General features: G+C 49.0%; 2 protein-coding genes across 3 annotated transcripts; one reads left to right on the forward strand and one right to left on the reverse strand.

Annotated features, from left to right (window-relative positions):
- Nucleotides 1-555: 555 nt before the first annotated feature.
- qrsl1 (glutaminyl-tRNA amidotransferase subunit QRSL1) lies at nucleotides 556-11875 on the reverse strand. Its single transcript, XM_064300994.1, has 11 exons — nucleotides 11725-11875; nucleotides 10814-10973; nucleotides 10327-10425; nucleotides 10104-10200; nucleotides 9641-9802; nucleotides 9137-9312; nucleotides 6648-6760; nucleotides 5436-5628; nucleotides 2843-2960; nucleotides 2041-2246; nucleotides 556-1436 (listed from the first exon to the last, which is right to left on the reverse strand). Exons 1-11 carry the CDS (start codon nucleotides 11746-11748, stop codon nucleotides 1222-1224), a joined length of 1563 nt encoding a protein of 520 aa, XP_064157064.1. The 5' UTR covers nucleotides 11749-11875; the 3' UTR covers nucleotides 556-1221.
- Nucleotides 11864-24288, forward strand: rtn4ip1 (reticulon 4 interacting protein 1). 2 transcript variants are annotated; one of them, XM_064301022.1, is made up of 9 exons: nucleotides 11864-12723; nucleotides 14669-14820; nucleotides 15311-15409; nucleotides 16187-16278; nucleotides 17723-17771; nucleotides 17919-18055; nucleotides 19585-19768; nucleotides 22636-22728; nucleotides 24046-24288. In XM_064301022.1, the coding sequence occupies exons 1-9, from the start codon at nucleotides 12417-12419 to the stop codon at nucleotides 24172-24174; spliced, it is 1242 nt and encodes a 413-aa protein (XP_064157092.1). In that variant the 5' UTR covers nucleotides 11864-12416; the 3' UTR covers nucleotides 24175-24288. The 2 variants fall into 2 exon arrangements, with proteins under 2 accessions (XP_064157092.1, XP_064157081.1); XM_064301011.1 differs by having other exon boundaries at nucleotides 15311-15386; nucleotides 16164-16278.
- The last annotated feature ends 1 nt before the right edge of the window (nucleotide 24289 follows it).

The raw sequence follows: 24289 nt of genomic DNA on the forward strand, positions 1-24289 counted from the left end.
ATACCAGGCCAGACGCCGCGCACAATTCACAGAAGCGATTCACTCACCCCCCCCCCCCCCCATTCCAGGTGTCTGTGATTAAGAGAGGGTCACAGACACAGTAGGACGGTGACGTCCACAGATCATAGTTTTTTATTTTTTATTTTTTTAAACCTCAGCTCTGGTTTACATAACTCAGAGATTCCAGTTTGGACTTCTGTTAGAAACAGGCTGCTTAACCTGAACTAGATTTTATGTAAGGATCATAAAAATCACTCAGATAAAGGGCCACTGATGAGCAAGTAAGCAATGCAATGGAAGAGTGAAGCCGGATCCAACAGCGCCCCCGCAGGGAGAGTGAAGAACTGCAGAGCTTCAGAACAGGTGAAACTAAACGGAAAACCTCAGCAGAAGAAAGTGAACCCCAAAAACAACCAGAGCGTTCCCCAACATTTACTCCATCGCCATCTCAGATCAACAAATCTTTGTTTATAATCCACCAGTTCATTGATCCATAACCTGAGCTAATATGTCACCACTAAAGACTTCTAGACATGGGGGAGAAAAAAACAATCCTTTTTTTCCTTTAAGCAATTTTATTGCATTTTACGGGCTTTTAAACATAAATGCAAATCATACTGAAAAGAGCAGTTTATTCCACAGTCACGCTACATTTATGTTTCTTTTGAAACCTCAAGCAGAACATATGATGACGTCGTGGGGCTTCTTTGAAGTTGAGGATCTGGTTTGGTGGTGGTTGTCACGATACCAGTATTTTTTTGGGGGAGGGGGAGGGGGGATGGACTGTGGGTGGCTTGTGGCAGGAAGCGTGCGAATGTGCCGCTTTCTTCCGCTCGCACTTCAGCCGTCGCCACGGCGCCATTGATTTACACAAAACAGCGAAAGGCGACGCCCATCGCCGCCCACGTTAGGGCTCCCGCATTTACGCGTTCGCGGAACGAAACCTGCGTACGGTGAAATCGGGCGGCTCCGCTTCCCAGGAGCAGGATTCCTGGGCTTTCTGAGAAAACACAAGCGCTTGCGACAGGAAAGTGGGCGGGGCTACCGCCCGCTGCCAATCACAGACTTGATCTGCTGCAGAGGGTAAAATATGGTTTCTGCCCGGTTGCCACGAGTCAGCGATTGACAGCGTACAGTAGTTCTGCCAATAACGGGGTTCCTGAGGCCACAAACGGCTCTGGTCACCTCTCTTTCCCCAGCACAAAATGCCCACCCCCCCCGTCACAACACTCTCTGCCCCCTCTCCACCAGGCCGCCACCATCCTCCTCCTCCTCCGTATCCCACGGCAACTGTATCCGAGGGAAGGCCACCTGACGCTCCAGCCACCCGGCGACGGCCAGCAGCTTCCTGTCCTGCAGGGCGGCGCCAATGAGCTGCAGGCCGATGGGAAGAGCGCTCTGGGAGAGCGCGGTGGGCAGAGAGAGCGCAGGAAGACCTGGGGGGGGGGGAGAGAGAGGGAGGGGTGGAGAGGAGGTGGAGTGAGAGAAAGAGGGGGGAAGAGAGAGAGAAAGAGGGGGAGAGCGGGAGAGGGGGGAGAGAGCGAAAGAGGGGGATAGAGAGAGAAATGGGGAGGGTGTGAGGGGGAGAGAGAATGTTTCAAATTTTTTAATTAAAAAAAGAGAGAAAGATAGAGGGAGGGAGAGAGAGGATGAGACAGACAGAATGAAGAGAGGGAACAGACAAACAAAGATATTGAGTGCGTGAGAGAGACAGAGAAAGAGGATTTTGAACTTTTAAAAATTTCTAAACTTGTACTGTGCATCATCCTCTACTCAATTCTGCAATTACCCTCATTTCCCCAACTTCTAAACTCGTGCTGTGCGTCACCGTCTACTTCTCAATTCTGCCAATACTTCAACCACAACTTTAACCCTGCCTTCAACTAGAGTGACTTCATCATCTTCACATTGCATTTACCATGCATTTCATATATTTTATGTAGTGTGTGTGTGTGTGTGTGTGTGTATGTAGTGTGTGTGTGTGTGTGTGTGTGTGTGTGTGTGTGTGTAGTGTGTGTGTATGTGTGTGTGTGTGTGTACCTGCCATGTTGACAGGCTGAGTGAACACATCCTCCTGCGCGCTGCGGGTGCGGTTGTCCTCCTGGATGAAGTGGGCGTGGCCGGGGGCGTGGCTCAGAGTGGTGGGCGTGAGCAGCAGGTCCACTCCGGCGCCGAAGACCTGGGCGAAGTCCTGTGCTATCAGACGGCGGACCTGCTGGGCCTTCAGAAAGTAGCGCTGGTAGCTCCTGCAAGGGGAGGAGCCAGCGGGGGACACAGGGTCAGATCACCTCACACAGCAGGATGTTCACTGCACTGAAAACCCACCGTACACACACACACACACACGGTCTCTCTCACAGACACACACACACACACGCACACACACACACAGACACAGACACATGGTCTCTCTCACAGTCACACACACGCACACACAAACACAGACACATGGTCTCTCTCACAGTCACACACACACACACACGTGCTCTCGCACACACACATGCATGCATGCACGCACGCATGCACTCATATACACAGGCACACACACATTGTCTCTCACAGTCACACACACACACGCACACGCACACGCACACGCACACGCACACGCACATGCACACACACTCACACACAGAGAAGTACAGATTTCCTCTGAACGCAGCAGAACGAGAGTCTGACCTAACACGCAGTCCTGTCATTGACAGTCATTCTGAGAAGGATCAGATTAGATCTCTTGATGAATTCTGACTGCTCAGTTCTCCGAGTGCGAGTGTCTTCAGCGCACCGTTCCTACATGAGCAGGGCAGCCACGGCGGCGTCAGAGGAAGTCTCCGCTCGCCCTCACCGCTTCAGCAGGAAGTAGTTTCCGGGCAGGATTCGTCCGCGCACCACGTCGTTGAAGCCGTCGTGCCGCGTGGCAGCGTACAGGGCATCCGTGGAGCTGTCCTCTGCACTACGGTGGCCTGGAGGGACACAATAACGTCAGCAATAACAACAAAAAGCAGCACAGCTAATATGAACAAAAACGTCCGCAATACTAACAATAATAACAATACATCAGACAGTAAGAGTCACCATGAGGATAACAACACAGTTTACTTCAACAGCATCTTGCAATGCCCCAGAAATGCTTCAGGACAAACAATCTAAGATGCACAGCAGTCTAAACCAAATGCATTAATACAAACACGGGCAGAAATAACATGATTCAGTTTCAATAGTGAGAACAACAGGAGACAGTACTGGGGTAACAGAGTGTAACAGGGCAAAGAGACAGTGCTGGGGTAACAGAGTGTAACAGGGCAAAGAGACAGTACTGGGGTAACAGAGTGTAACAGGGCAAAGAGACAGTACTGGGGTAACAGAGTGTAACAGGGCAAAGAGACAGTACTGGGGTAACAGAGTGTAACAGGGCAAAGAGACAGTACTGGGGTAACAGAGTGTAACAGGGCAAAGAGACAGTACTGAGGGCAAAGATATTGAGATTCTGCGCTGTAGGACTGTGTATGTCTGTCTGGTAAAATGTGTTCACACATTTTCAGACTGTGAGAAATGAGGGTAATACAGTTAGGCTCCGATCTCAGGACCTAAAGCATGACACATCCGTGCTATTTTTCAGAAATGCTCATCACAAAAGAACAATGTCACGGTCAGCTTAACCACAGCCGCAAGTTTACTTTGGAAACAACCAAGTCTTGAGGAAACCGTCTCTGACTCTTTGGTTTTTTGCTGCAAATGGTCTTCTCTGAAGTTCTTCTGAACCCAGATTACCAACCATAAGACGTCACTGGAATTTTAAAATGAATAAATTTAATTTCTATTAAAATTCTAAATCGACCAGTGAAAAGGAACAAGCCCCTCACCTTGGTCTGAACTGACATTATTAAGACTCAGATTCACCTTCAACAATTACAATTTAAAAATTTTGTAATTCAATCAGATTCTTTCAGGTAAAGCGAATTACAAAAGCGCATTTAACATGGAGAGCAAACAGCACTGAGAGCCAGAGATAGACTAGCAGTCGTATCAGCGCTGCCACCAAGGTGCAGCCTCAGGACCTGTGACATACAGAAAGGGCTCATCTTTTAACGCAGCCAGAAAAGGTGCTTTTTTTAGTTGTTTGCCCTAGACACGCCCCAACACTGCGCTGTTTATTGCACACGGCTGTTGTGCTATGCCTGTATTACATGTAACATGGTGGTTGGCTGCAGTTTGGATTTAAAACTGCACCGTCACAGACTGTCAAACGCCCACCAAAAAGTAGGAAAATCCCTGGGGCAAAGCATTGTGGTAAAAGTAGAAAAATGACACCCTGTCCACCCCCCCCCCCATCCCTCCCCATCCCTCCCAAGGGAAAGCTGTTTGAATACACCTCCCGGAAAGAAGAACTGAAAAAAAGAGGGAAGAGGAACTAAAGCTTGCAAATGAGTACACCTTCCTGCACTCACTAGGTGAGAGAGACACTTTTTTTTTGGGGGGGGTTGAATATTTTATCTACGAAACACAACTCTTACAAATACTTCAAGTACTCCTGTAGGTTTTCTCCAGCCCTAAAAAAAAAAAACACACCTCATTCAACAGCTAGAGATCTTGTGGACCTGCTAATTATCAGGTGCGCCGAATTAGGGTTGGGGTGAAAACCTACAGGACGGTAGATCTCCAGGAACAACGGTGAAGCGGAAAAGTGTAGAACAAATCACAAATAATGTTAACTGATGAATTGTTAACCATTAATTACATTAAATTAATTAGACAAAAAAGTGATTACTTATGATTAATGATAAAGCTTAATGGCTTTAAAAAGCTAAATACGTTATACCTGGTTTAGTTACAGACACATGCATTATAGTTGCCATTGGAGACCTGAGATTGCTTTGAGAAGTTTCAGAAGTGTCTCTGTAATCTCTGACCTTCCCTCTATGCGAAGTGACCCAGTTGTTTACGGTACTGTATGAAAGGGAGCCGTGATCTTTTGTCTGGGCACACGCTTCCTGCATGACCGCCCTTGTGTCTCATGAAATGCGACCTCTTTTTACGATTTATTATTTTACGGTAGTTCACACCTTCCTGTCCAATGAGAGTGCGATAGCCTGATTAAACTCTAAAATTATTTTACCTCCCAAAGAGGTCTGTGAGACTCACTCTGGGATCACTCTGCACAATAGGGAATAGGAATAGGGAAATATGAAATATGAATATGGAATATGAATATGAAATATGGAATATGCGATATGAATACGAAATATGAATACGACATATGAATATGAAATACGAATATGAAATATTGAATATGAAATATTGAATATGAACTGTGGAATATGACTATGAACTGTGGAATATGAAATATGAATATGAAATATGAATATGAAATATGAATATGAATATGAAATATGGATATGAAATATGGAATATGAATATGGAAACGCAGGGCCCGTTACCGTACTGAAGCCCGTCGAAGCGCGCCATGTTGGAGGCCACCTCGGCGGCGCAGAGGACGTGGTAGCAGACGATGGAGTGCTGGGTGTGGGGGAGGGACACGGCCTCCACCCGAGCCCCCGCCCGCTCCAGGATGTCCGCCACGCGGCTCCACTGGGACAGGATCTCCTGGGACAGCCCCGGGGCGTGGTACTCCTGACGGGAACCGGGAAAAAAAACCCGAAACCGTTACGCAACGCCGCAACTGGAGATGACCTGCAGTGTTTTCGTTTTTTTTCTTCTTCTTTTTTTAAACAATGCGCTTTGTGTGTTGATCATGTTACCATCCGCATTGTGTACCTATAGGGACAGACAGCTGTTCACACACATGCGGTTGAATAATAAACAGAATGGGTCTCTTTGTATGATGTACTTCCCTGTGCAATGCCCAGAGTACACACGTAGTTCAAAGGTACATTTATTTGGGAGCCATTTTGTACTTCCCAGCAATTCACAATGTACTGTGTTTGTCTCCTCTGCGGCAGACCCCAGTGCTTGGTCATGGAAAACCACACAAACTGTGGGTTTTGGTACTACAGGTATGAAAGATACACCAGCTGTACCTGCACTATAGGTGTGTGATACACCAGCTGTACCTGTACCACAGGTGTATGATACACCAGCTGTACCTGTACCACAGGTGAGTGAGATTCACCAGCTGTACCTCTACTACAAGTGTATGATACACCAGCTGTACCTGTACCACAGGTGTATGATACACAAGCTGTACCTGTACCACAGGTATGTGATATACACCAGGTGTGCCTGTACTACAGGTGTATGATACACCAGCTGTACCTGTACCACAGGTGAGTGAGATACACCAGCTGTACCTGTACCACAGGTATGTGATATACACCAGGTGTGCCTGTACTACAGGTGTATGATACACCAGCTGTACCTGTACCACAGGTGTATGATACACCAGCTGTACCTGTACCACAGGAGAGTGAGATACACCAGCTGTACCTGTACCACAGGTGAGTGAGATACACCAGCTGTACCTGTACTACAGGTGTATGATACACCAGCTGTACCTGTACCACAGGTATGTGATATACACCAGGTGTGCCTGTACTACAGGTGTATGATACACCAGCTGTACCTGTACTACAGGTGTGTGATATACACCAGGTGTGCCTGTACTACAGGTGTGTGAGTGTGGGTCGCCTCACCTTCGGTATCCCGATGCGCAGTTTGCTCACATCAATGTCATCTGGCAGGTGGAAGTTCTCCATGGGGGGGCGGATGGTGGTGGAGTCTTTGGCATCTTGGCCCTGCAGCACACCTGTAGGAGCAGACAGAGAGGGTGAGGGGAGGAGGCGCGACAGGGTGCCGGGCTGCCCCACAGTGCCCCCTGCTGCACCGGAAGCCCAGTTCGCTGAGGAAGGGAAACTGCAGCTGAGGTACAGAGGCAGGCTGACACATACCAGTTCTGCTTCTCCGCCAGACCACAGACACCCTGGCCTAATAACTGAGAGTCTCGAGTACGATGGTCAGGGGTCAACATTTACGCATTTCACAATCGCCCTGTCAGGCGCACCTGCTTCCCAAACTAATAAGAAAATTATACACAGTTCCTTGGCGGTTTACTAGCTTCTTTTACTAGTTTCCAACCGACTAGCTACCTAGTCAGATTAACAATGTTACTTTTTAAGCCAAGAAGCCTGCTACCATTATATCGATGTTATCCCAGTTAATGGAATGGGTCAATAAAAACAGTGGTAAATGCTAATTAACTTCCAAGCAAAAGATGTTAAATTAAAAGCATTATTCCCATTCACTGTATTTTATTCGTTTAGCTTCATTGCAACGTCACAATAAATGTGAAGGGCTATTAAGTCTAAATCTTGTGACCGTCTCCGATTGGACGAAACATTCAGATTCTAGGATTGGTCAGCGGTCCGAGTCACAAGCGCAATTCCCGCCCCGTAAGCTTTCTCCTTCTCGCACACGAGTCACGTTCTGTGCTAGCTTTAGCTCAGCGGCACCAAGTGCCCGTAAGCGCCTGAGCAGTTTCACTGGTCAAACACCGGGTCTCACTTGACCCAGGAAAGCAAACTCTGGATGTTAAAACCTGCAGACCTGTTTGGACAGTTTGCCACGCTAGCTAAAAGCGCGGCTGCACCACACCACAATGGCAGTTTCAGCTCTCTGCGGAAAGGAAACGGGGGGGGGGGGGGGGGGGGGGTGTCTGAGTCACGCGCTGACTAATCACCCGACCCCCCCACCCCCACCAGCCTCCTGGAGGGTTTCCTGACAGAAACGCAACCCAAGCTGACACAGTGATACGGCTCAGCATGACACAGACACCTAGTGACCAGAGCAGGCTCACACAGAGACAACACAACAGGCTAACACAGAGACGACACAACAGGCTAACACAGAGACAACACAACAGGCTCACACAGAGACAACACAACAGGCTCACACAGAGACAACACAACAGGCTCACACAGAGACAACACAACAGGCTCACACAGAGACAACACAACAGGCTAACACAGAGACAACACAACAGGCTAACATAGAAACGACACAACAGGCTAACACAAAGACAACACAACAGGCTAACACAGAGACGACACAACAGGCTAACACAGAGAGGACACAACAGGCTCACACAGAGACAACACAACAGGCTCACACAGAGACAACACAACAGGCTAACATAGAAACGACACAACAGGCTAACACAGAGACAACACAACAGGCTCACACAGAGACAACACAACAGGCTAACATAGAAACGACACAACAGGCTAACACAAAGACAACACAACAGGCTAACACAGAGACGACACAACAGGCTAACATAGAAACGACACAACAGGCTAACACAAAGACAACACAACAGGCTAACATAGAAACGACACAACAGGCTAACACAAAGACAACACAACAGGCTAACACAGAGACAACACAACAGGCTAACATAGAAACGACACAACAGGCTAACACAGAGACAACACAACAGGCTCACACAGAGACAACACAACAGGCTAACATAGAAACGACACAACAGGCTAACACAAAGACAACACAACAGGCTAACACAGAGACGACACAACAGGCTAACACAGAGAGGACACAACAGGCTCACACAGAGACAACACAACAGGCTCACACAGAGACGACACAACAGGCTCACACAGAGACAACACAACAGGCTAACACAGAGACGACACAACAGGCTCACACAGAGACGACACAACCGGCTAACACAGAGACAACACAACCGGCTAATGCAGAGACAACACAACCGGCTAACACAGAGACAACACAACAGGCTCACACAGAGACAACACAACAGGCTCACACAGAGACAACACAACAGGCTCACACAGATGACACAACAGGCTAACACAGAGATGTCACAACAGGCTAACACAGAGATGTCACAACAGGCTAACACAGATGACACAACAGGCTAACACAGAGACAACACAACAGACTAACACAGAGACAACACAAAAGAAGACTAACACAGAGACAACACAGCAGGCTAACACAGAGACAACACAGCAGGCTAACACAGCAACACAACTCAGTGCAGTCTGACACCCTGACACAGCAACACAGGCCAGCCCAAACAGAAACACAGCTGAGGCTGACTGAAACACAGGTCAGAAAAGCACGTTAAGCCTGCATTTCTCCCTCGTACCCAGAACAGTGGCGGCGTCATGGACACTCCTGGTCATGATGCCCGGGACGTCCATCGAGTTGACCAATGGGATGAGGCCGTGGCGGGACACCAGGCCATAGGTCGGCTTCAGGCCCACGACCCCGCACAGGGCTGCCGGATTCCGGGTGGATCCGCCGGTATCGGAACCCAAAGCTCTGCAGAACCAGAACCAGAATCAGAACCAGAGACACAGGCGTATTAGCCAGACATAGGCCACGGTGTTGTAGCATGTTTTTAACCGTGCCTATACGCTCCTGAATATACCGGGCCAAACCCGGGAAATAAGTGTGCATCATCCTGATTGTTTTAAGTACACGACATTTGAAGAAAATGTCACCTACTAAAACAACTTTCTCATCCAGTGTACTTAACAAGCGTACTCAATAGTATGCAAGCGCGCGCCGACACAGACGCGGTTCTGGGGCCCGGTGCCCGCCCCGCGTTAAATGTGCGCCGACGTAGACGCGGTCCGGCGTCACTCACAGGAAGCTGCTCAGTGACGCCACGGCGGCTGCGCTGCCGCCCGAACTTCCCCCCGTGATCGCCCAATCAGAATCCGGGTCCAGCCCGCTCCGGTCCCTGTACGGAGTAGAGTAGCTCCAGGGGTTCCGGACCGGGCCGAAAGCTCCGTCAGTACTGCCCGACCTGAGCAGGCGAAGAAAGATGCGTCAGAAGAGGCAACACACAGTCACAGGAGGGATTCCCCTTAAACACACGCAAACAAACCATGTAATATATGCCCACACTCACACCAAGACAGACACAGACAGACATACACACACACCAACACGCAGACATAGACATACGCACACACACACACACCACAAAGCCACACTGGAAAAGACATCAATTCGGAGTGGAAATACAATAGATATAGTGATTTTAATAGCTATTCCACATTGAACACAAATAGTAAACCTGCACACGTGATCTGGCGGAAACCTACCCCATGGCAAATTCATCCAAGTTAGTTTTCCCCAGAAGGACAGCGCCTTGGTCCAACAACTTCTGTACTACAGTGGCGCTGAAAGGAGGCCTGTAACCTGAAAATCAGGAGAGTTCAGAACAAAGTGCGATTTACAATCAGGAATAATGCAATGAGAGCACAGAGATCTGGATCATCATCTCCCCGGTCTCCGTGAGCTGCCGTGGCAACGGCAGTACGCTACCTTTCAGCATCTTCGAGGCGCAGGTCGTCTCCGTGTTCTCTGTGCAGAAGTTGTCCTTCACGGCAAAGGGGATTCCATCCAAGGGCCCTTTAGGTGTACCTACAGCATCAGATCAGGCCAGGAGTCAAAACACCAAACAGAGTTGGATGTGTTGTGGGCCTCTGTCTGCACATGTCACCATCAGCAACACGACAGAAGAGTTATACTAACTTGCTGAGCTAAAGATTACAGTTCTCAGGAACGAGAAGTCATCAGAAATTTCATCACTTTTCCAAAGGTGACATGACCTCCTGTAGCAGTCGTTCAGGCTCCTGAACCCTGCCAACACCTGAATAAACTGCACCCCTAAGCAATAAACAAGCTTCGCACTGGCTGCTAAATTAAATGAAAGCCCATATTGGTGAGGCGCGTGGGCGACAAAATGAATTCCTCAAAAGTAGACTGGCGTTGGCACAACCAGCTCAATCTATTCTCAACCTATTCTTACCTCTGCGGAAGCGCTCATCGGCCGCCGTGGCCTGTGCCCCCGCCTGCTCCTCCGTCACCGTGATATAGGCGTTGAGGTGTCTCGTTTTCTTGATGCGATCCAGGCATTTTTGACACAGCTCAGAGGGCAAGATTCGACCTTCTCGAAAGGCCAGGGAGACCTACGTAATCACAACGGCATTTATAGAAGTCTATACTTTCATGCTCACATTTTCATCATACTGATACTGATTTATACCCGTAACCGGTGGGTAAATACGAGTAATATGGTGGAATATCATTTAATATGAATTGACAACCAAATTATACATGCAGGACACCGTTCGAATATGGATCGACCGTTTATTTTTTGCAGAGGCGGACCCATTATATCTCGAACGGCAATGGCTAACTCAAGTATACGAATTAACTGAAGTCACTGTATAAAACAGATTTCACTTTTGAATCTATTGTTGCATGTAGTCTACAGCCGTTTAAACTCCACTGAGTTACGCAACACCGGTTAGCAAAACGGACCTTATCACATTACATGTGTTCGGTCCTAAGAATTAATGCAACTAACTACTGTTATCTTACTTGGGTAACAAACAATAAGTTTGGTAGTTAGCTAGACTAGTCTCTTTAGTTAGATGTAAGTGTAAATGTTACGCAAACACTGTCAACTACGAATGACGAGTCCTCTAGTCTATACTAGCTAATGTTAGCTGATTAACTGCTTTTGGTGACCAGTTTGTCAAGTTAAAAGTTTAATCTAACGTTAACGACAAAACATAGCTGGGGCATTCTCCAAGATAGCCAACAGAAAGCTAGGAAGCTAACGGGCTAAGACAACATGGAAACCAGGTAAATTCATGTTAACGAACTGAGCTTGGAATTTCGATTTGTAGTTTGAATTTTAACGATGAGACTTACTTCTCTTATGGTGAGACGCAACATGGCAGCAATAATTTCTTATTCATTGAATATTTTTTTTCTTATTAATGAATACACAACCTTCATTTTGTGCTTCTACAGGAGGTTGCCATATTTGTTTCATTTTTAGGCGTCTGAACCTTGCGTTGTATGATTGGTTGACCGCCGAACATACCACTTTTTTATTGGTAGAGTGGAGGTCAGTATATCGACCTAACAAAATATTGGGCATGGCAGTCAATGAAACAAGTTGCAAATTGTTTTAAGAAAGGTTATGATTCTAGAAGATAGGAATTGCACCAGTATGTTTAATAACGACCGGCTGTTATAACGTGTAGGTAGCTGAATTAGAAATATTATAATTAACAGAGAATTGTCGCAAATACAAAAGCTAACGAGTTAGCTAGCTACAAACTGCAAGTCGTGCCTCAAGGAAGAGTAAGTTATGTAACTAGGCTGCGAGCTAGCCATATATCAATGTGTAAATTGAAGCAACCCATACATTGACCTAGCTACGTATTTATTTTATAAATTAAATTGTAGCGACTGTAAGTGTGCTTGCTTATTGGCAACTACTGTAAGTTTTGGAAGCTTCACGTATAAGTAAGATACAGTAACAGCAGGTAAGATAGTTAGCTTGCTGCATATTACCCTTACCTACGTGAATTTTGGATAATCAGGTACAAACAACAATGATAACGTTACAACGGATCAGAATAGTGGCGTGTAGTCGGTGGTTGTGTACGTCTCACTGTAAACCGGTGGGACCTAATATATCGGTTTCTGGAGAGTCGGGACATGGTAGCTTATCATTCAGAAATCTGAGCACCTCCACAGAGCGCCGCACAATCATGCCTGCCTGGGTTATCGATGGGTACGGTGGCAACGAAGTACTTAGATTCACAAAAAATGCAAGTTTCCCCATCATCCACTACCCGAACGAGGTCATAGTCAAAGTCCATGCTGCAGGTCTCAACCCCATTGACATCAGCATGAGAGGTAAGTAGCTAACATTTATCAAGTGGCCATCTGTAATGTAAACTCATCGCAGTTGAGACACCAGGGGGTTAGTGGGGTAAACATTAGCCTCTTTTGTGAGGTAATAGGCCTGATACTCAAGAGAGGCTCACAGAGCGTACCTAAATGACGTCCCAAAAATAACTTTTTTTTGTCTGGTTTGCAAACATAAAGCCAAGGATAGTGTCATTGTGAGACAATTCCCTATTATGTGCACAGATCGCCCATTGTTTGTCACCCATTCTTCCGGCCCCCATTTTATAGTCAGAAGTAGCTGCTAACATAGGTCTTGCTGCCCACTGTAATTTGATCGTGTGCAGCACTCCAGAATAGATATGGGCCAGTATGATAGAACAGTACACTGACTGGAACTGGCCATACAAGTTAGTATGAGTAAGGGCTTGACATTTGTACCCGGAGAGTTCTCAAATAACCTCAAATAATGAGTATGTACAAGTCAAATAAACACTGATCTGGGTGGGTTCTTAGTTGGTGTGTGGATGTGTACAGAAAGCAGCTGTATTTGGGTACAGATTGTCCCGTTTAAGCAGGTGGTAAACTTGTGCTTGTTGGAATACATTAACACAAACTATGGATCAGGCAGATGTGTCTTTGATGGTGTGGGTGGATAATAATCACCATAGGCATCTGTCTGTGTGTGTGTGTGTGTGTGTGTGGTGTGTGTGTGTGTAAGTGAGGTCAAGTCTTGCCCTGAGATATTTAATTGTCATAATTGCAAGTTGAAAAATTGAGGTAGGTCAGGGTTGTGTAATTGCCCGTCTATTCTTAGTATTGTTTGTGTGTGTGTGTGTGTGTACTAGAGAAAGAGAGAGAGAGGGAGGGAGTTCCTGTGGAGTTTTCCACAGTTCAGTCAGACACCCTGCTCTCGCTTTTGGCACTTATATCCAGGATATTTAAATAAAATAAATTGTCAGATTTGAAAACTGTTATCCTGCTCAAACAGAGCCTCAAACCTGCTCAATCTTGAAAGTTCAGAGATAGCCACTGTCTTGATCCAGACAAACGCAGCCACTAATGAACAGGCTTCAGGTGCAATGAGACTGGTGGAATAGGCAGAGGATGTGAATAATTGGATGGAAGAGGAAGAAAAAACACCCAGTATAACAAGAAATAGCCCATATGACAACTAGACGCCCAAAAGCAATTTATCCACAAACAGTACCATTAAAAATAGCCCAATTGGGCGGGAATACACCCAATCTGGCAACACTGCTAGCACACAGTTGATCAAGGAATTTTTTTTTTTTTTGATTGGTCACCAATATGTAAGTAAGGTTATGCAAGGTGACACAAAGTACCACCCCCGATACTGGGTCATCATTGCTGTGTATACACAGTTGGCTCACGTTTGGATGTGACTTGATTGTCTTTCTAGGTGTGGCAATGTTCTTTCTGAAACTTGTTATGTGCACACACTTCGCATGATGCCCTGGATTAAGAGCGTATGACGAATGGATGAATGTACATTTTCAGTGTCACGAAAATGCCCCTTATATTCAGAAATTCAATTCTCGGGAACAGCAAAAAATTAAAAAGATACGGCCGCCTTGTCATTTGTCAACAAAGCATAATGGTTAGTTTGCGTCTCGTTCATGAACCAACTTTGTTTGTTGAGTTATGAAACAATGACATAGAGCTATAATTGAACTTCCAATGCTGGTAAAAATAATAAATAAATAAATAAATAAACACATACTCAAGCAAGGACACTCAAGGTTTTTTCATGACATTGATGAAGTGTAGGTGTAAAATCGGTGGCTTTGGATAAATTGGTGTGTGTATACTTGTGACCAGTGTTCTGATTATTGCCTGTTATTGCCTCCATGGTGACCAGTTTTGATTGGTTCTGTTATTGCCTCCATAATAACCAGGTATCTCCCCCCCCCCCCCATTTTCACCCGTTCAGGTGGCTATGGAGCCGCTACACTGGCAATGAGGCGTGACCCCCTGAACCTCAATCAGTCCGGAAGAGAGTTCCCATTGGTCCTCGGCCGCGACGTGTCCGGGGTGATCATGGAGTGCGGGCTGGATGTGGCTTATTTCAAACCGGGAGATGAGGTATGAACTCGGGGAGAGGGGGAGGGGAGGGAGAGGGGAGGAGGAGGGGAGGGGAGGGGAGGGGAGGGGAGGGAGGAGACGGGGACGGGGGACGGGGGGAGGAGGGGGAGGAGGAGGTGATGTGGATGGAGGAGAGCAGCATTCTCCCAGACACCCCATGGCATCACCTTACACTAATGGGATTTAATTAGGATTAATTAGGATTTGTACGGACTGTTGAAACCAGGTACTGTTACTCAGCTCTGGTTAAAGGTCTATTTGATTCCACAGCTAATTAAGCATCTCTCTCTCTCTCTCTCTCTCTCTCTCTCTCTCCTCCCTCCCCCCTCTCTCTCCTCCCTCCTCTCTTCCCCTCTCTCTCTCTCTCTCTCTCTTCTCTCTCTCTCTCTTCTCTCTCTCCCTCTCTCTCTCTCCCTCCCTCTCTCTCTCTCTCTCTCTCTCTCTCTTCCTATCCCCCCATCCCTCCCTGCCTCCCTCCCTGCGCTGGCAGGTGTGGGCGGCTGTTCCTCCGTGGAAGCAGGGCGGCCTGGCGGAGTTTGTGGTGTTGAGCGCAAACGAGGTACGGCGTCTTCGCTGCGCGCTTCCCCTTGTGCGAGCGGAGCTTCGTCCAGCTGCGAACGGCACCGTGGTTTAACTGGGCCTGTAAAATGGCTTTAAGTAAACCCCACATTCGCTGGCTAGCTGCACATTCTTATAGAACTTCCGAGGCTGACTGTAATAAAGCAACAAATTCAGCTCACTACCTTGTCGGTTTCCATTGTACCCCAATGCGCAAACTGTTTAGCCTGAGAGCTAACTGATGAGGGGAAAGAACGAGCCGTATACAGTATAATTGCCGACTGGTTTTCTAGCCAGCTAGTTTGAACTACCTACTGTTGAAGTATCGGCTAGCTGGCACAACAACAGGTTGGAGATCAGCACTAAGGAGAGACCACAGTACAGATGTGTGATATGACAGCCTAGTGTGTCGTGTGCATTTAATAATTTAACAGCTTGCGCTTATTAAGAGTACTTTTGATGGAGCAGAGCCAACAAACATCAAGCAGTTACAGTTGCTCGACATAAACCTGCAGTGTGTTTGTATTTTTAATTGGGGGTGGGGGTAGGTGTTTGTCTGTGGAACGACCCCCCCCCCTCCCCAAGCTCCTGGTGGGTGTTTTACAAAGTAGGACTATTGAGTTAGCTGGATAATTGTGCTGAGTAGAACCTGGAACCCTTCCAAATCTAGAACATGGACCGAGGTAGAAAGAGCTGTTCCGGGTTTTACTCAGAAGTTATCTAGCGAGCTACACCTGCTTGAAATACCCCTCTCGTGAAACATCTGACCCTGCCTCCCCCCCCAGGTGTCCACAAGCCAATCGCTGAGTCACCGCCGGCGCGTCCCCGCTCTGGCTCCACGGCCTGGTCCGCCCTGGTCAACACTGGCGGCGTCTCCAAGGACAACTGCGCCAACAAACGGTAAGCTCCTCCCAAACAGAGTTTGTTGCAACAACGGAGCTCCCCTGGGAGAAGGGGTGGGTTTGTGAGGGGACTGTGACTGTTAGAAATTGGGGTGATTGTATACTGACTGGCAGAACAGAAGGATAGAACCATCACTGGGTCAGATTCTTATACAGATTGGAGAGAGAGAGTGAGAGGAAAAGAGGAGGGAGAGATGGAGAGACCGAGAGAGGGAGAAGAAGTAGAGGGAGATTGAAGAGGAGAGAGGAGAGGGAGGGAGAGGAGAGAGAGGGAGGGAGAGAGGAAGGGGAGGGGAGGAGGAGAGGGAAGGAGAGAGAGGAGGAGGGAGAGGGAGGGAGGGAGAGAGAGTGAGAGGGAGGGGGAGAGAGAGAGAGGGAGAGAGAGGAAGGGAGGGAGGATGAAAAAGGCAGACATTACCCTATTCTTATTGGGATGGCAAGTATGCCACCCTGCCAAGTTACGCCTTGGCGGGGTGGCATGCCCCATACCTGTACAGCACGGAGAGTTTGGCACTTTTCAGAGTTTCCTACCAAAATGACCACAGACTCTCAGCCCTTAAAAACATTAATTTCTGTACCTTCTGACCCCATTTCAACGGACAGAATTCCCAAAACAACTTCACACGTCCGCGCAATAAAACCCCCAAATTTAGGGGATTACGCCAAGTCACAATAAAAACAACGTTGCCTTTCGTTGTGCCAAACCGCAAGGTTTTGAGGACCTGGACCCCTGAGGTTGTTGACTGCGTTTGCGTTTAACGCAGTTAAAAACACCGCGGGCGCGCGGAGTGGGGAGGAGGACACGCCCCAGAATGTGTGGGAAGGAAACGACTCACGCCGTGGGATGCGGATAAGGAAGTTTGCTCCCAGCCACTGTGGGTTATCCCCTCAGTCACCTGCTCGTTTGCCTGTCGAGCAAACGGAACGAAAGAGGAACGGGCGGAGAGAAAGGGCCGTGGGTTCGGAGGTCAAATTCCTGCCCGCGAGCCGTCCGTGATCGACAGCTCTGTTCTGTGCGCGGAGCGCGGCGACGTTTGCCGAGCGTTTTGGGGTTTCCTTTCGACCCAGTATGGGTGCGTGCGTGCGTGCGCTCAGTTTCCTCCTGTGGGGGTGTGTACGGTGTGACCCGGCCTCTCATTCCAGTCCAGATTCACACAGTGTACAGCAATACATTCAAACATGAACGCAGATGAATAATTGGATCTCCCTCTCGTTCCTCGTCTCTCTCTCTGTGACTCTCTCTCTTTCGCTCTTTCTCTCCACCCTCTCTCCTCCACTCTCTCTCGGTCTCTCTCCCCCTCTATCCTCCACTCTTACTCTCCCCCCTCCACTCTCTCTCTCTGTCCCTCCCTTGCTCTCTCTCCCTCCCCCCCACTCTATATCTCCCCCCCTCTCTCCTCCTCCTCCTCTCTTTCTCTCTCTCTATTCCTCTCTCTTTTCAGCATGCTGATAATTGGAGCCTCAGGTGGTGTGGGAACCTTTGCTATCCAGGTAACTAGCAAGTGTTACTAACAATATATTTTTTAAAAACTAATGCAATTTTAATCATTATTATGGCTGTCTTTATCATTGTCGTGTCAGGACCCTTTTATATGGATGATTCCTGAACAATGGTGAGCACTTCCTGTTTCTCTGTAGATGTTGAAAGCTTGGGGTGCCCATGTGACCGTGACCTGCTCCCAGAATGCCGAGGGGCTGGTGCGGGGGCTGGGGGCTGATCATGTGGTTGACTACACGGCGGGGGACGTGCCAGAGCAGCTGAAGTCTCTCGAAAAGTGAGATCATCAGTCTATTACACACAGTCACTGCAATGTACAGACTGTCAGTCTAATACACGCAGTCACTGCAATGTACAGACTGTCAGTCTATTACACGCAGTCACTGCAATGTACAGACTGTCAATGTATACACGCAGTCACTGCAATGTACAGACTGTCAATGTATACACGCAGTCACTGCAATGTACAGACTGTCAGTCTATTACACGCAGTCACTACAATGTACAGACTGTCAGTCTAATACACGCAGTCACTGCAATGTACAGACTGTCAGTCTATTAAACACAGTCACTGCAATGTACAGACTGTCAGTCTAATACACGCAGTCACTGCACTGTACAGTCTGTCAGTCTATTACACACAGTCACTACAATGTACAGACTGTCAGTCTAATACACGCAGTCACTACACTGTACAGACAGGGTGTCCAATCTTATCCTTATCTAATTAGCTAATTGTGTTCTTCAATCAAGACATCGATAAGTAGAATCAGGTGTCGTAGTGCTGGGCTAAGACCTGCACCCACAGCGACCCTTTTAGGATAAGGCTGGACAACCGTGAGCTAAAGGATCTGTGTCAGAAAGGGAGTGGGAGGAGCTTGCCGTTTGTTGGCGCAGTTGCCCTTGGAGACGCCATCGCCCTGAGGGTGAAATCCTTGTCTTTCCTTGCGGAAACTCTGAAAATGGCAGCGCGGAGGTGTCCAAACAGGGCTGTCGGCATGTTGACTTGGAGCTCGACCTCCCCCCCACTCCCCCCACCCAACCTCGCTCGCGGACTTACCTGAGCTGTTTCCATGGAAACTCTGCTTGTGTTTAGCATCGCCGTGGCGATGCTGTGTGTCACCCTTAGGACAGCGGCTTAAGCGCTGGGCAAAGATGGAAGCGGTGTTAGACAAGCGCTAAGAAATGTGTGTGACGCAGCAGGACTGTGTTTGCTAGGAGGCTAACAGCGCTCTCTGCTTAAAGGGAACTGGTGCAGTCGTGGGTTTCGGCAGTTTGATGACAGTTCGGTTTCTGCCTCCAGATCTAAGCGATCAGAACAATTTCTGATGTGTCAGGGTGTGTTGGTTCTTATTGTCACCAGAACTGTTGAGTTTGTGCGTTCAGCAAAAAAGACTTTCCAAACGGTACGTGTGGAAATGGTGACTCGCCTGTGAGTTTAACGGTGAGTCTAAACTAACGGCAAAAAGTGAGCGTGTGTGTGTGTGTGTGTGTGTGTGTGTGTCTGTGTCTGTGTCTGTGTGTGCACGTACGCGGATGTGAGTGCGTGCATATATGTGCGTATTGTGTGTGTTCGTGTATGTGTGTGTGTGCGTGTCATGTTCAGGTTTAAATTACATTAAAGGACAGTTTTTTTTTTAAATTATGGGTGATATCATAATATTGAAGTAAATAATACAGAATACTGCTTTGCCCCAAGTGGTTTTGAACCTAGCAATCTCTAAGCTTACAAGCCCAGGTTCTTACCACACTGGCGCTAATTATCTCTGAGATGATTATCTCTGGCTGTCTCTCTCTGGTCCTCAGGTTTGATTTGATCCTGGATAATGTGGGCGGGGTCACGGAAAACTGGGCCCTGGACTTCTTGAAGCCCTGGGCTGGAGCCAAGTACGTTACCTTGGTAACCCCCTTCCTGTTTAACACGGACCGTCTGGGCGTGGCTGACGGGATGATGCAGAATGGGGTGACCATCGCCAGAAAGACACTGAAGGTACTGCACCCTATTTACCCTGTACCCTACAACCTAAACCCTACACCCTGTACTCTACACCCTAAACCCTATGCCATGTACCAAACACCCTATACCCTACAGCCTACTGCCCTGTATCATACACCCTAAACCCTACACCCTGTACCCTACAGCACAACATCCCTGTACCCTACACCCTACAACCTTGTGCCCTACACCCTCCCTGTACCCTACGCCCTACAACCTGACTGACCTGGGATGCTGTGTCTGCATCTATATTATAATCTGCTGAAAACTCTGTGAGTGTTTGAGCGTGTGTGTGAGGTGTGTGTCTCTGTGTGAGGTGTGTGTGTGCGCATGTGTGTGAGGTGTGTGTCTCTGTGTGTGAGGTGTGTGTGTGAGCATGTGTGTGTGTGTGTGTGTCTGTGTGCGAGGTGTGTGTGTGTGTGTGTGCGTGTGAATGTGTGTTTGAGTATGAGTGTGTGAGTGCCTGTGTGAGCATGTGTGTGTATGTGTGTGAGTGAGTCTGTAAGTGTGTGTGTGTATGTTGCTGAGGCAGCAGTATTTTGGCTGATGTGCAGAGCTCTGTCATCCTGCAGTGGGTCATTGTTCGAGGATCAACAGGCGTGTCTGTGCCATGAGTCACACACTACTCCTCGCCCCCCCCCCCCAACCCCGAGTACAGCCCAGCCACCACCATGACACACACTGCCCCCTTGCCCCCCTTAACTCCCCCCCCCGCCCGAGTTCAGCCCAGCCCAGCCCAGCCCAGCCCAGCCCAGCCACAGCATGCACTGCCGCCCCCTGCTGTCCCTGAGCAGTACTGCAGCACACAGTCTTATTTCACTCCTGCACTGTATCTATGGAAACAGTGCCCAGCTTCAGTCCTGGGGGGCTGTGAGTAAGTGTGTGTGTGTGTGGGGGGGGGGGCGGTTGGTGATGACACATTTAATTATATGATTTCACCGCCCCGCCTCCCTCTGTTCCTGGGGCTCCCAGAGGACATGGCACCGAGCTGTGAGCCAGTTATTACACTAAACTGAATGGCATTCGCCTCGCCGGGCCGACACAGCCGCCCAGGGCACCGGAGAACGTCCGTGTGAGTGTGAGTGTGAGTGTGAGTGTGAGTGTGAGTGCCCGTGATGCCAAGGTGTGGTCTCACACAGGGACGGCACAGGGGCCCGTTTATAATCAATAAGCATTCAGTCAGTCCAGCAAACAAACAAACAAACAAACAATAATGAAAACAAGCGATGAAGAACGCCGTCAGGTGGGGGGGGGCGGGGGGGGGGGCGCAGCGGGAAAGGCCTCCAGGGCCGGATTAGAGTGTCGGTGGAGATTCACACCTCTCCTCGGCCGACCGGCGTCCTCTCTCCTTCTCTCCCTCCATCCCTCCCTCCCTCCGTTTCTGAAAGGACAGGGTGTGCTCAGAGGATAAGGGGGTGGGGGTTACGGCCACAGCCTGCAGGACCTGAGGCTTGGTTACAGGATGAATCCGATTGGCCGATCGGGATTACCTTTTGTCGTGAGTGCTCTCTCGCCAATGGCGCCCCCAACCCCCCCCCTCCACACCTCCCCCACCCCCTCGTGCTCTCCCCCGGGGGATTCTGAGGGAAAAAAAGGTGTGGGAGTTCCTGTCTCCTGGAAGGGGGGGGTGGGTGGGGGTGTGAGTTTTAGGGGCGGGGGTGGGGGGGTGGAAACTCGGATTACGAGCGCGTGCATTTCGGGCACGTGAACCGCAACGTTGCCATGGCGACAGCCCTCTGCCCGGGAACTGCACTTGACGTATGAGAGCTCTTTGGATTTCAGTCCCCTTCCCAACCCCCCAGGGCAGAGGGGAGTGAGGTGCAAACCTTGGGCGGCAGTGTAGTAGAATGGGTAAGGAACTGGGCTTGTAACCGAAAGGTCGCAGGTTCGATTCCCGGGTAGGACACTGCCATTGTACCCTTGAGCGCGGTACTTAACCTGCGTTGCTTCAGTATATATCCGGCTGTAGAAATGGATGCAGTGTAAATGCTGTGTAAAAGTTGTGTAAGTCGCTCTGGATAAGAGCGTCTGCTAAACGCCTGCAGTGTAGATGCAGGGTGAGCTGTGAACCCATCCTGCAGGAGGATGCACGCGATGGAGGACGATTTCTCTTTGTTTTTCTCTGTGGTTTTCAGCTGACGGGAAACAAAGCCCCCTTCTCTACTGGTACCGAAACCCGCCCCTCACCCCAGCAACCCCCCCCCCCCCCCCCCAGTGCCCACAGCCGCCGCGTGCCGCCCGTCTGCCAGCGCTGACGTCACGTGACCGGGGGTTTCTGCCACGCCCCTTCTGACTCGGCCCAGAAAAAAGCCCCTTAGCCGAACTCACGGGGGCCCCTTAAAATGAACACCCCCTGTGTGAGGATCCCGCGTGGGGGTCATCTAACACCCACTGGTGTTTACACACTGGTACATGACCACACTAGGACATCTATATAGCACGGAATAAATACAGTATAGAATAAATTGCTTTCAACATAATATTACCAAGGCCCAGCTTTTACATGACTGTGTCAAGCAGTCTACATTTTGTAACATACGAAATATGGAAATATAAACACACGTCTTTTTTTAAAATGTTTTAAACTAATTTGACTGAGGACCCCTAAGGGTCCCCCAGATGCCATTTGGGGAGACCTGTTCTACCTGTGTGGGGAGGTACAGGTAACAGCATGTGTGTGACTCACCTGTAAGTGCAAGAGTGTGTAAGACTGTCAGTGAGTGACACACTCACCTATACATCTCTCTCTCATCTCTCTTTATTCTTGTCTTTCTGTCTCTCTCTGTCTCCCTCTCTCTCTTTCTCTCCCTCTCTCTTCCTCTCTGTCTCTTTCTCTCTCCCCCCCCCTCTCTCACTCTCAGCACCTCTGTAAAGGGGTACACTACCGCTGGGGGTTCTTCGCTCCGAGTGGACCAACTCTGGATGACATCAGCGAAATGGTTGACGCAGGACAGGTAAGATCACCTGTGTGATCCACCCCCCCTAATGGAGAGCATTAAACTTTCAGTGGCAGGGAGGCTCACTGCATTTTCAAGTGGATTGTGTGTGTGTGTGTGTGTGTGTGTGTGTGTGTGTGTGTGAGTGTGCGTGTGTGTGCATGTGCGTGTCTGTGTATACTCTCTAAACAGATGCAAAGCTGCAGCCCTCCTGCTAACTGGATGTTGATGCAATCTGACAGTGAAAGCCTTTGCTGTAATCTCTCCCAAATCCCGTCTGTTTATCTCCTGATCCCCCCCCCCCCCCCCACTGGCCCCAGCCCCCCCTCCCCAGGCCGGCTGGCCGGCTGCAGGAAACGTTTCTGCCTCCATCAGCACTGCTGACAGACCACTGAGTGTGCTCAGTAGAGGAGTTCCACAATGACATCATCGCTCCATTCAGAGCACTGCAGTTCATCCTGCCTCATCTCTTCTTCTTCCGCCTTTCTCTCTCTCTCCTCCCATCTTCTGTTCTTCCCTTTTGTCCACGCCGCTGGACGGCGGGCCGAGAGGAGGAGCGTGGGGACGCTGGATTTTGATTGGCTGCTCCGATGCCGAAGGCGAAGCTCTTCCCGTCACCCCCCCCCAGCTGAGATTTTTTCAGCATCGCACTGCGTTGCTACTTACTTTAGAATTTACGTTTCTTGCGATTGTCTGTCCTTCATTCTCAGACCCGCGGCAGAGCTACGGCTGAGCGTTTCAGCGTTTCTGCGATCCCTCTCTCCTCTCTCGGTCCCGCACCATATTACAGTCTGAGCGGCTGGCATAATGCTGGGTTTAGGGCCACTCAATTCAGGTTTTAAGTCTATAAAATGTTTTTTAAATTTCACGAAAGACATAATTGTGAGGTGTGTAGAGGGCAGGAATAGCTTTTTAGATTATGTTTTTGTGCTGGTTCCCCGGTGCGGGATCCCCAGTCTGCGATTGCTTGCCAGTTTAATATTCATGAACAGAGATGCCGTCCCACCACCGATACTGTCCTTGGTTATGCCTGTTCATGAATATTTGTAAGATTCGAAATGTTTCGGCTTAAAGGGTAGAGTCAGAACTTTCACTCTGTGCCCTTGGAGGGTCCGCCGGGGTTTTGGCTCTGACCTTAAATTCGGAGACCGATTCAGACCAGAAAGCGAGGGCCGGTGATTTCATTTTGTGATCGTCTGCATTAAACGGGTCGATTAAGTTCTGAGTAACGAGGAGGACCCAGCATGCCCTGTGGCTGTAGAAGGGTGAGGGTGATCCCCGCTGGTCTGCTGTATCTCCGTGCGGCCGCCTCACTTCCTCTCACCGCCCCCGCAGGTGCGCCCCGTCCTGGAGGAGCAGTTCCCCTTCTCCCAGGTACCCCAGGCCTTCCTGAAGCTGGAGAAGGGCCACGCCCGCGGGAAGACCGTGGTGAACGTCGTCACGGGCAGCGGGGACGCTCAGTAACCATGGCAACAACTAAGGAACGGAGGGGGTTTCCTGATGAACCATTAAGGACCCCCCCCCCCTCCGTAAAGAGATTGGAGATGTGTTAAATAAAACAGATGTACAGACCCCAGAC

Source organism: Anguilla rostrata, chromosome 1, assembly GCF_018555375.3.
Source record: "Anguilla rostrata isolate EN2019 chromosome 1, ASM1855537v3, whole genome shotgun sequence".
Classification (NCBI taxonomy): domain Eukaryota; kingdom Metazoa; phylum Chordata; class Actinopteri; order Anguilliformes; family Anguillidae; genus Anguilla; species Anguilla rostrata.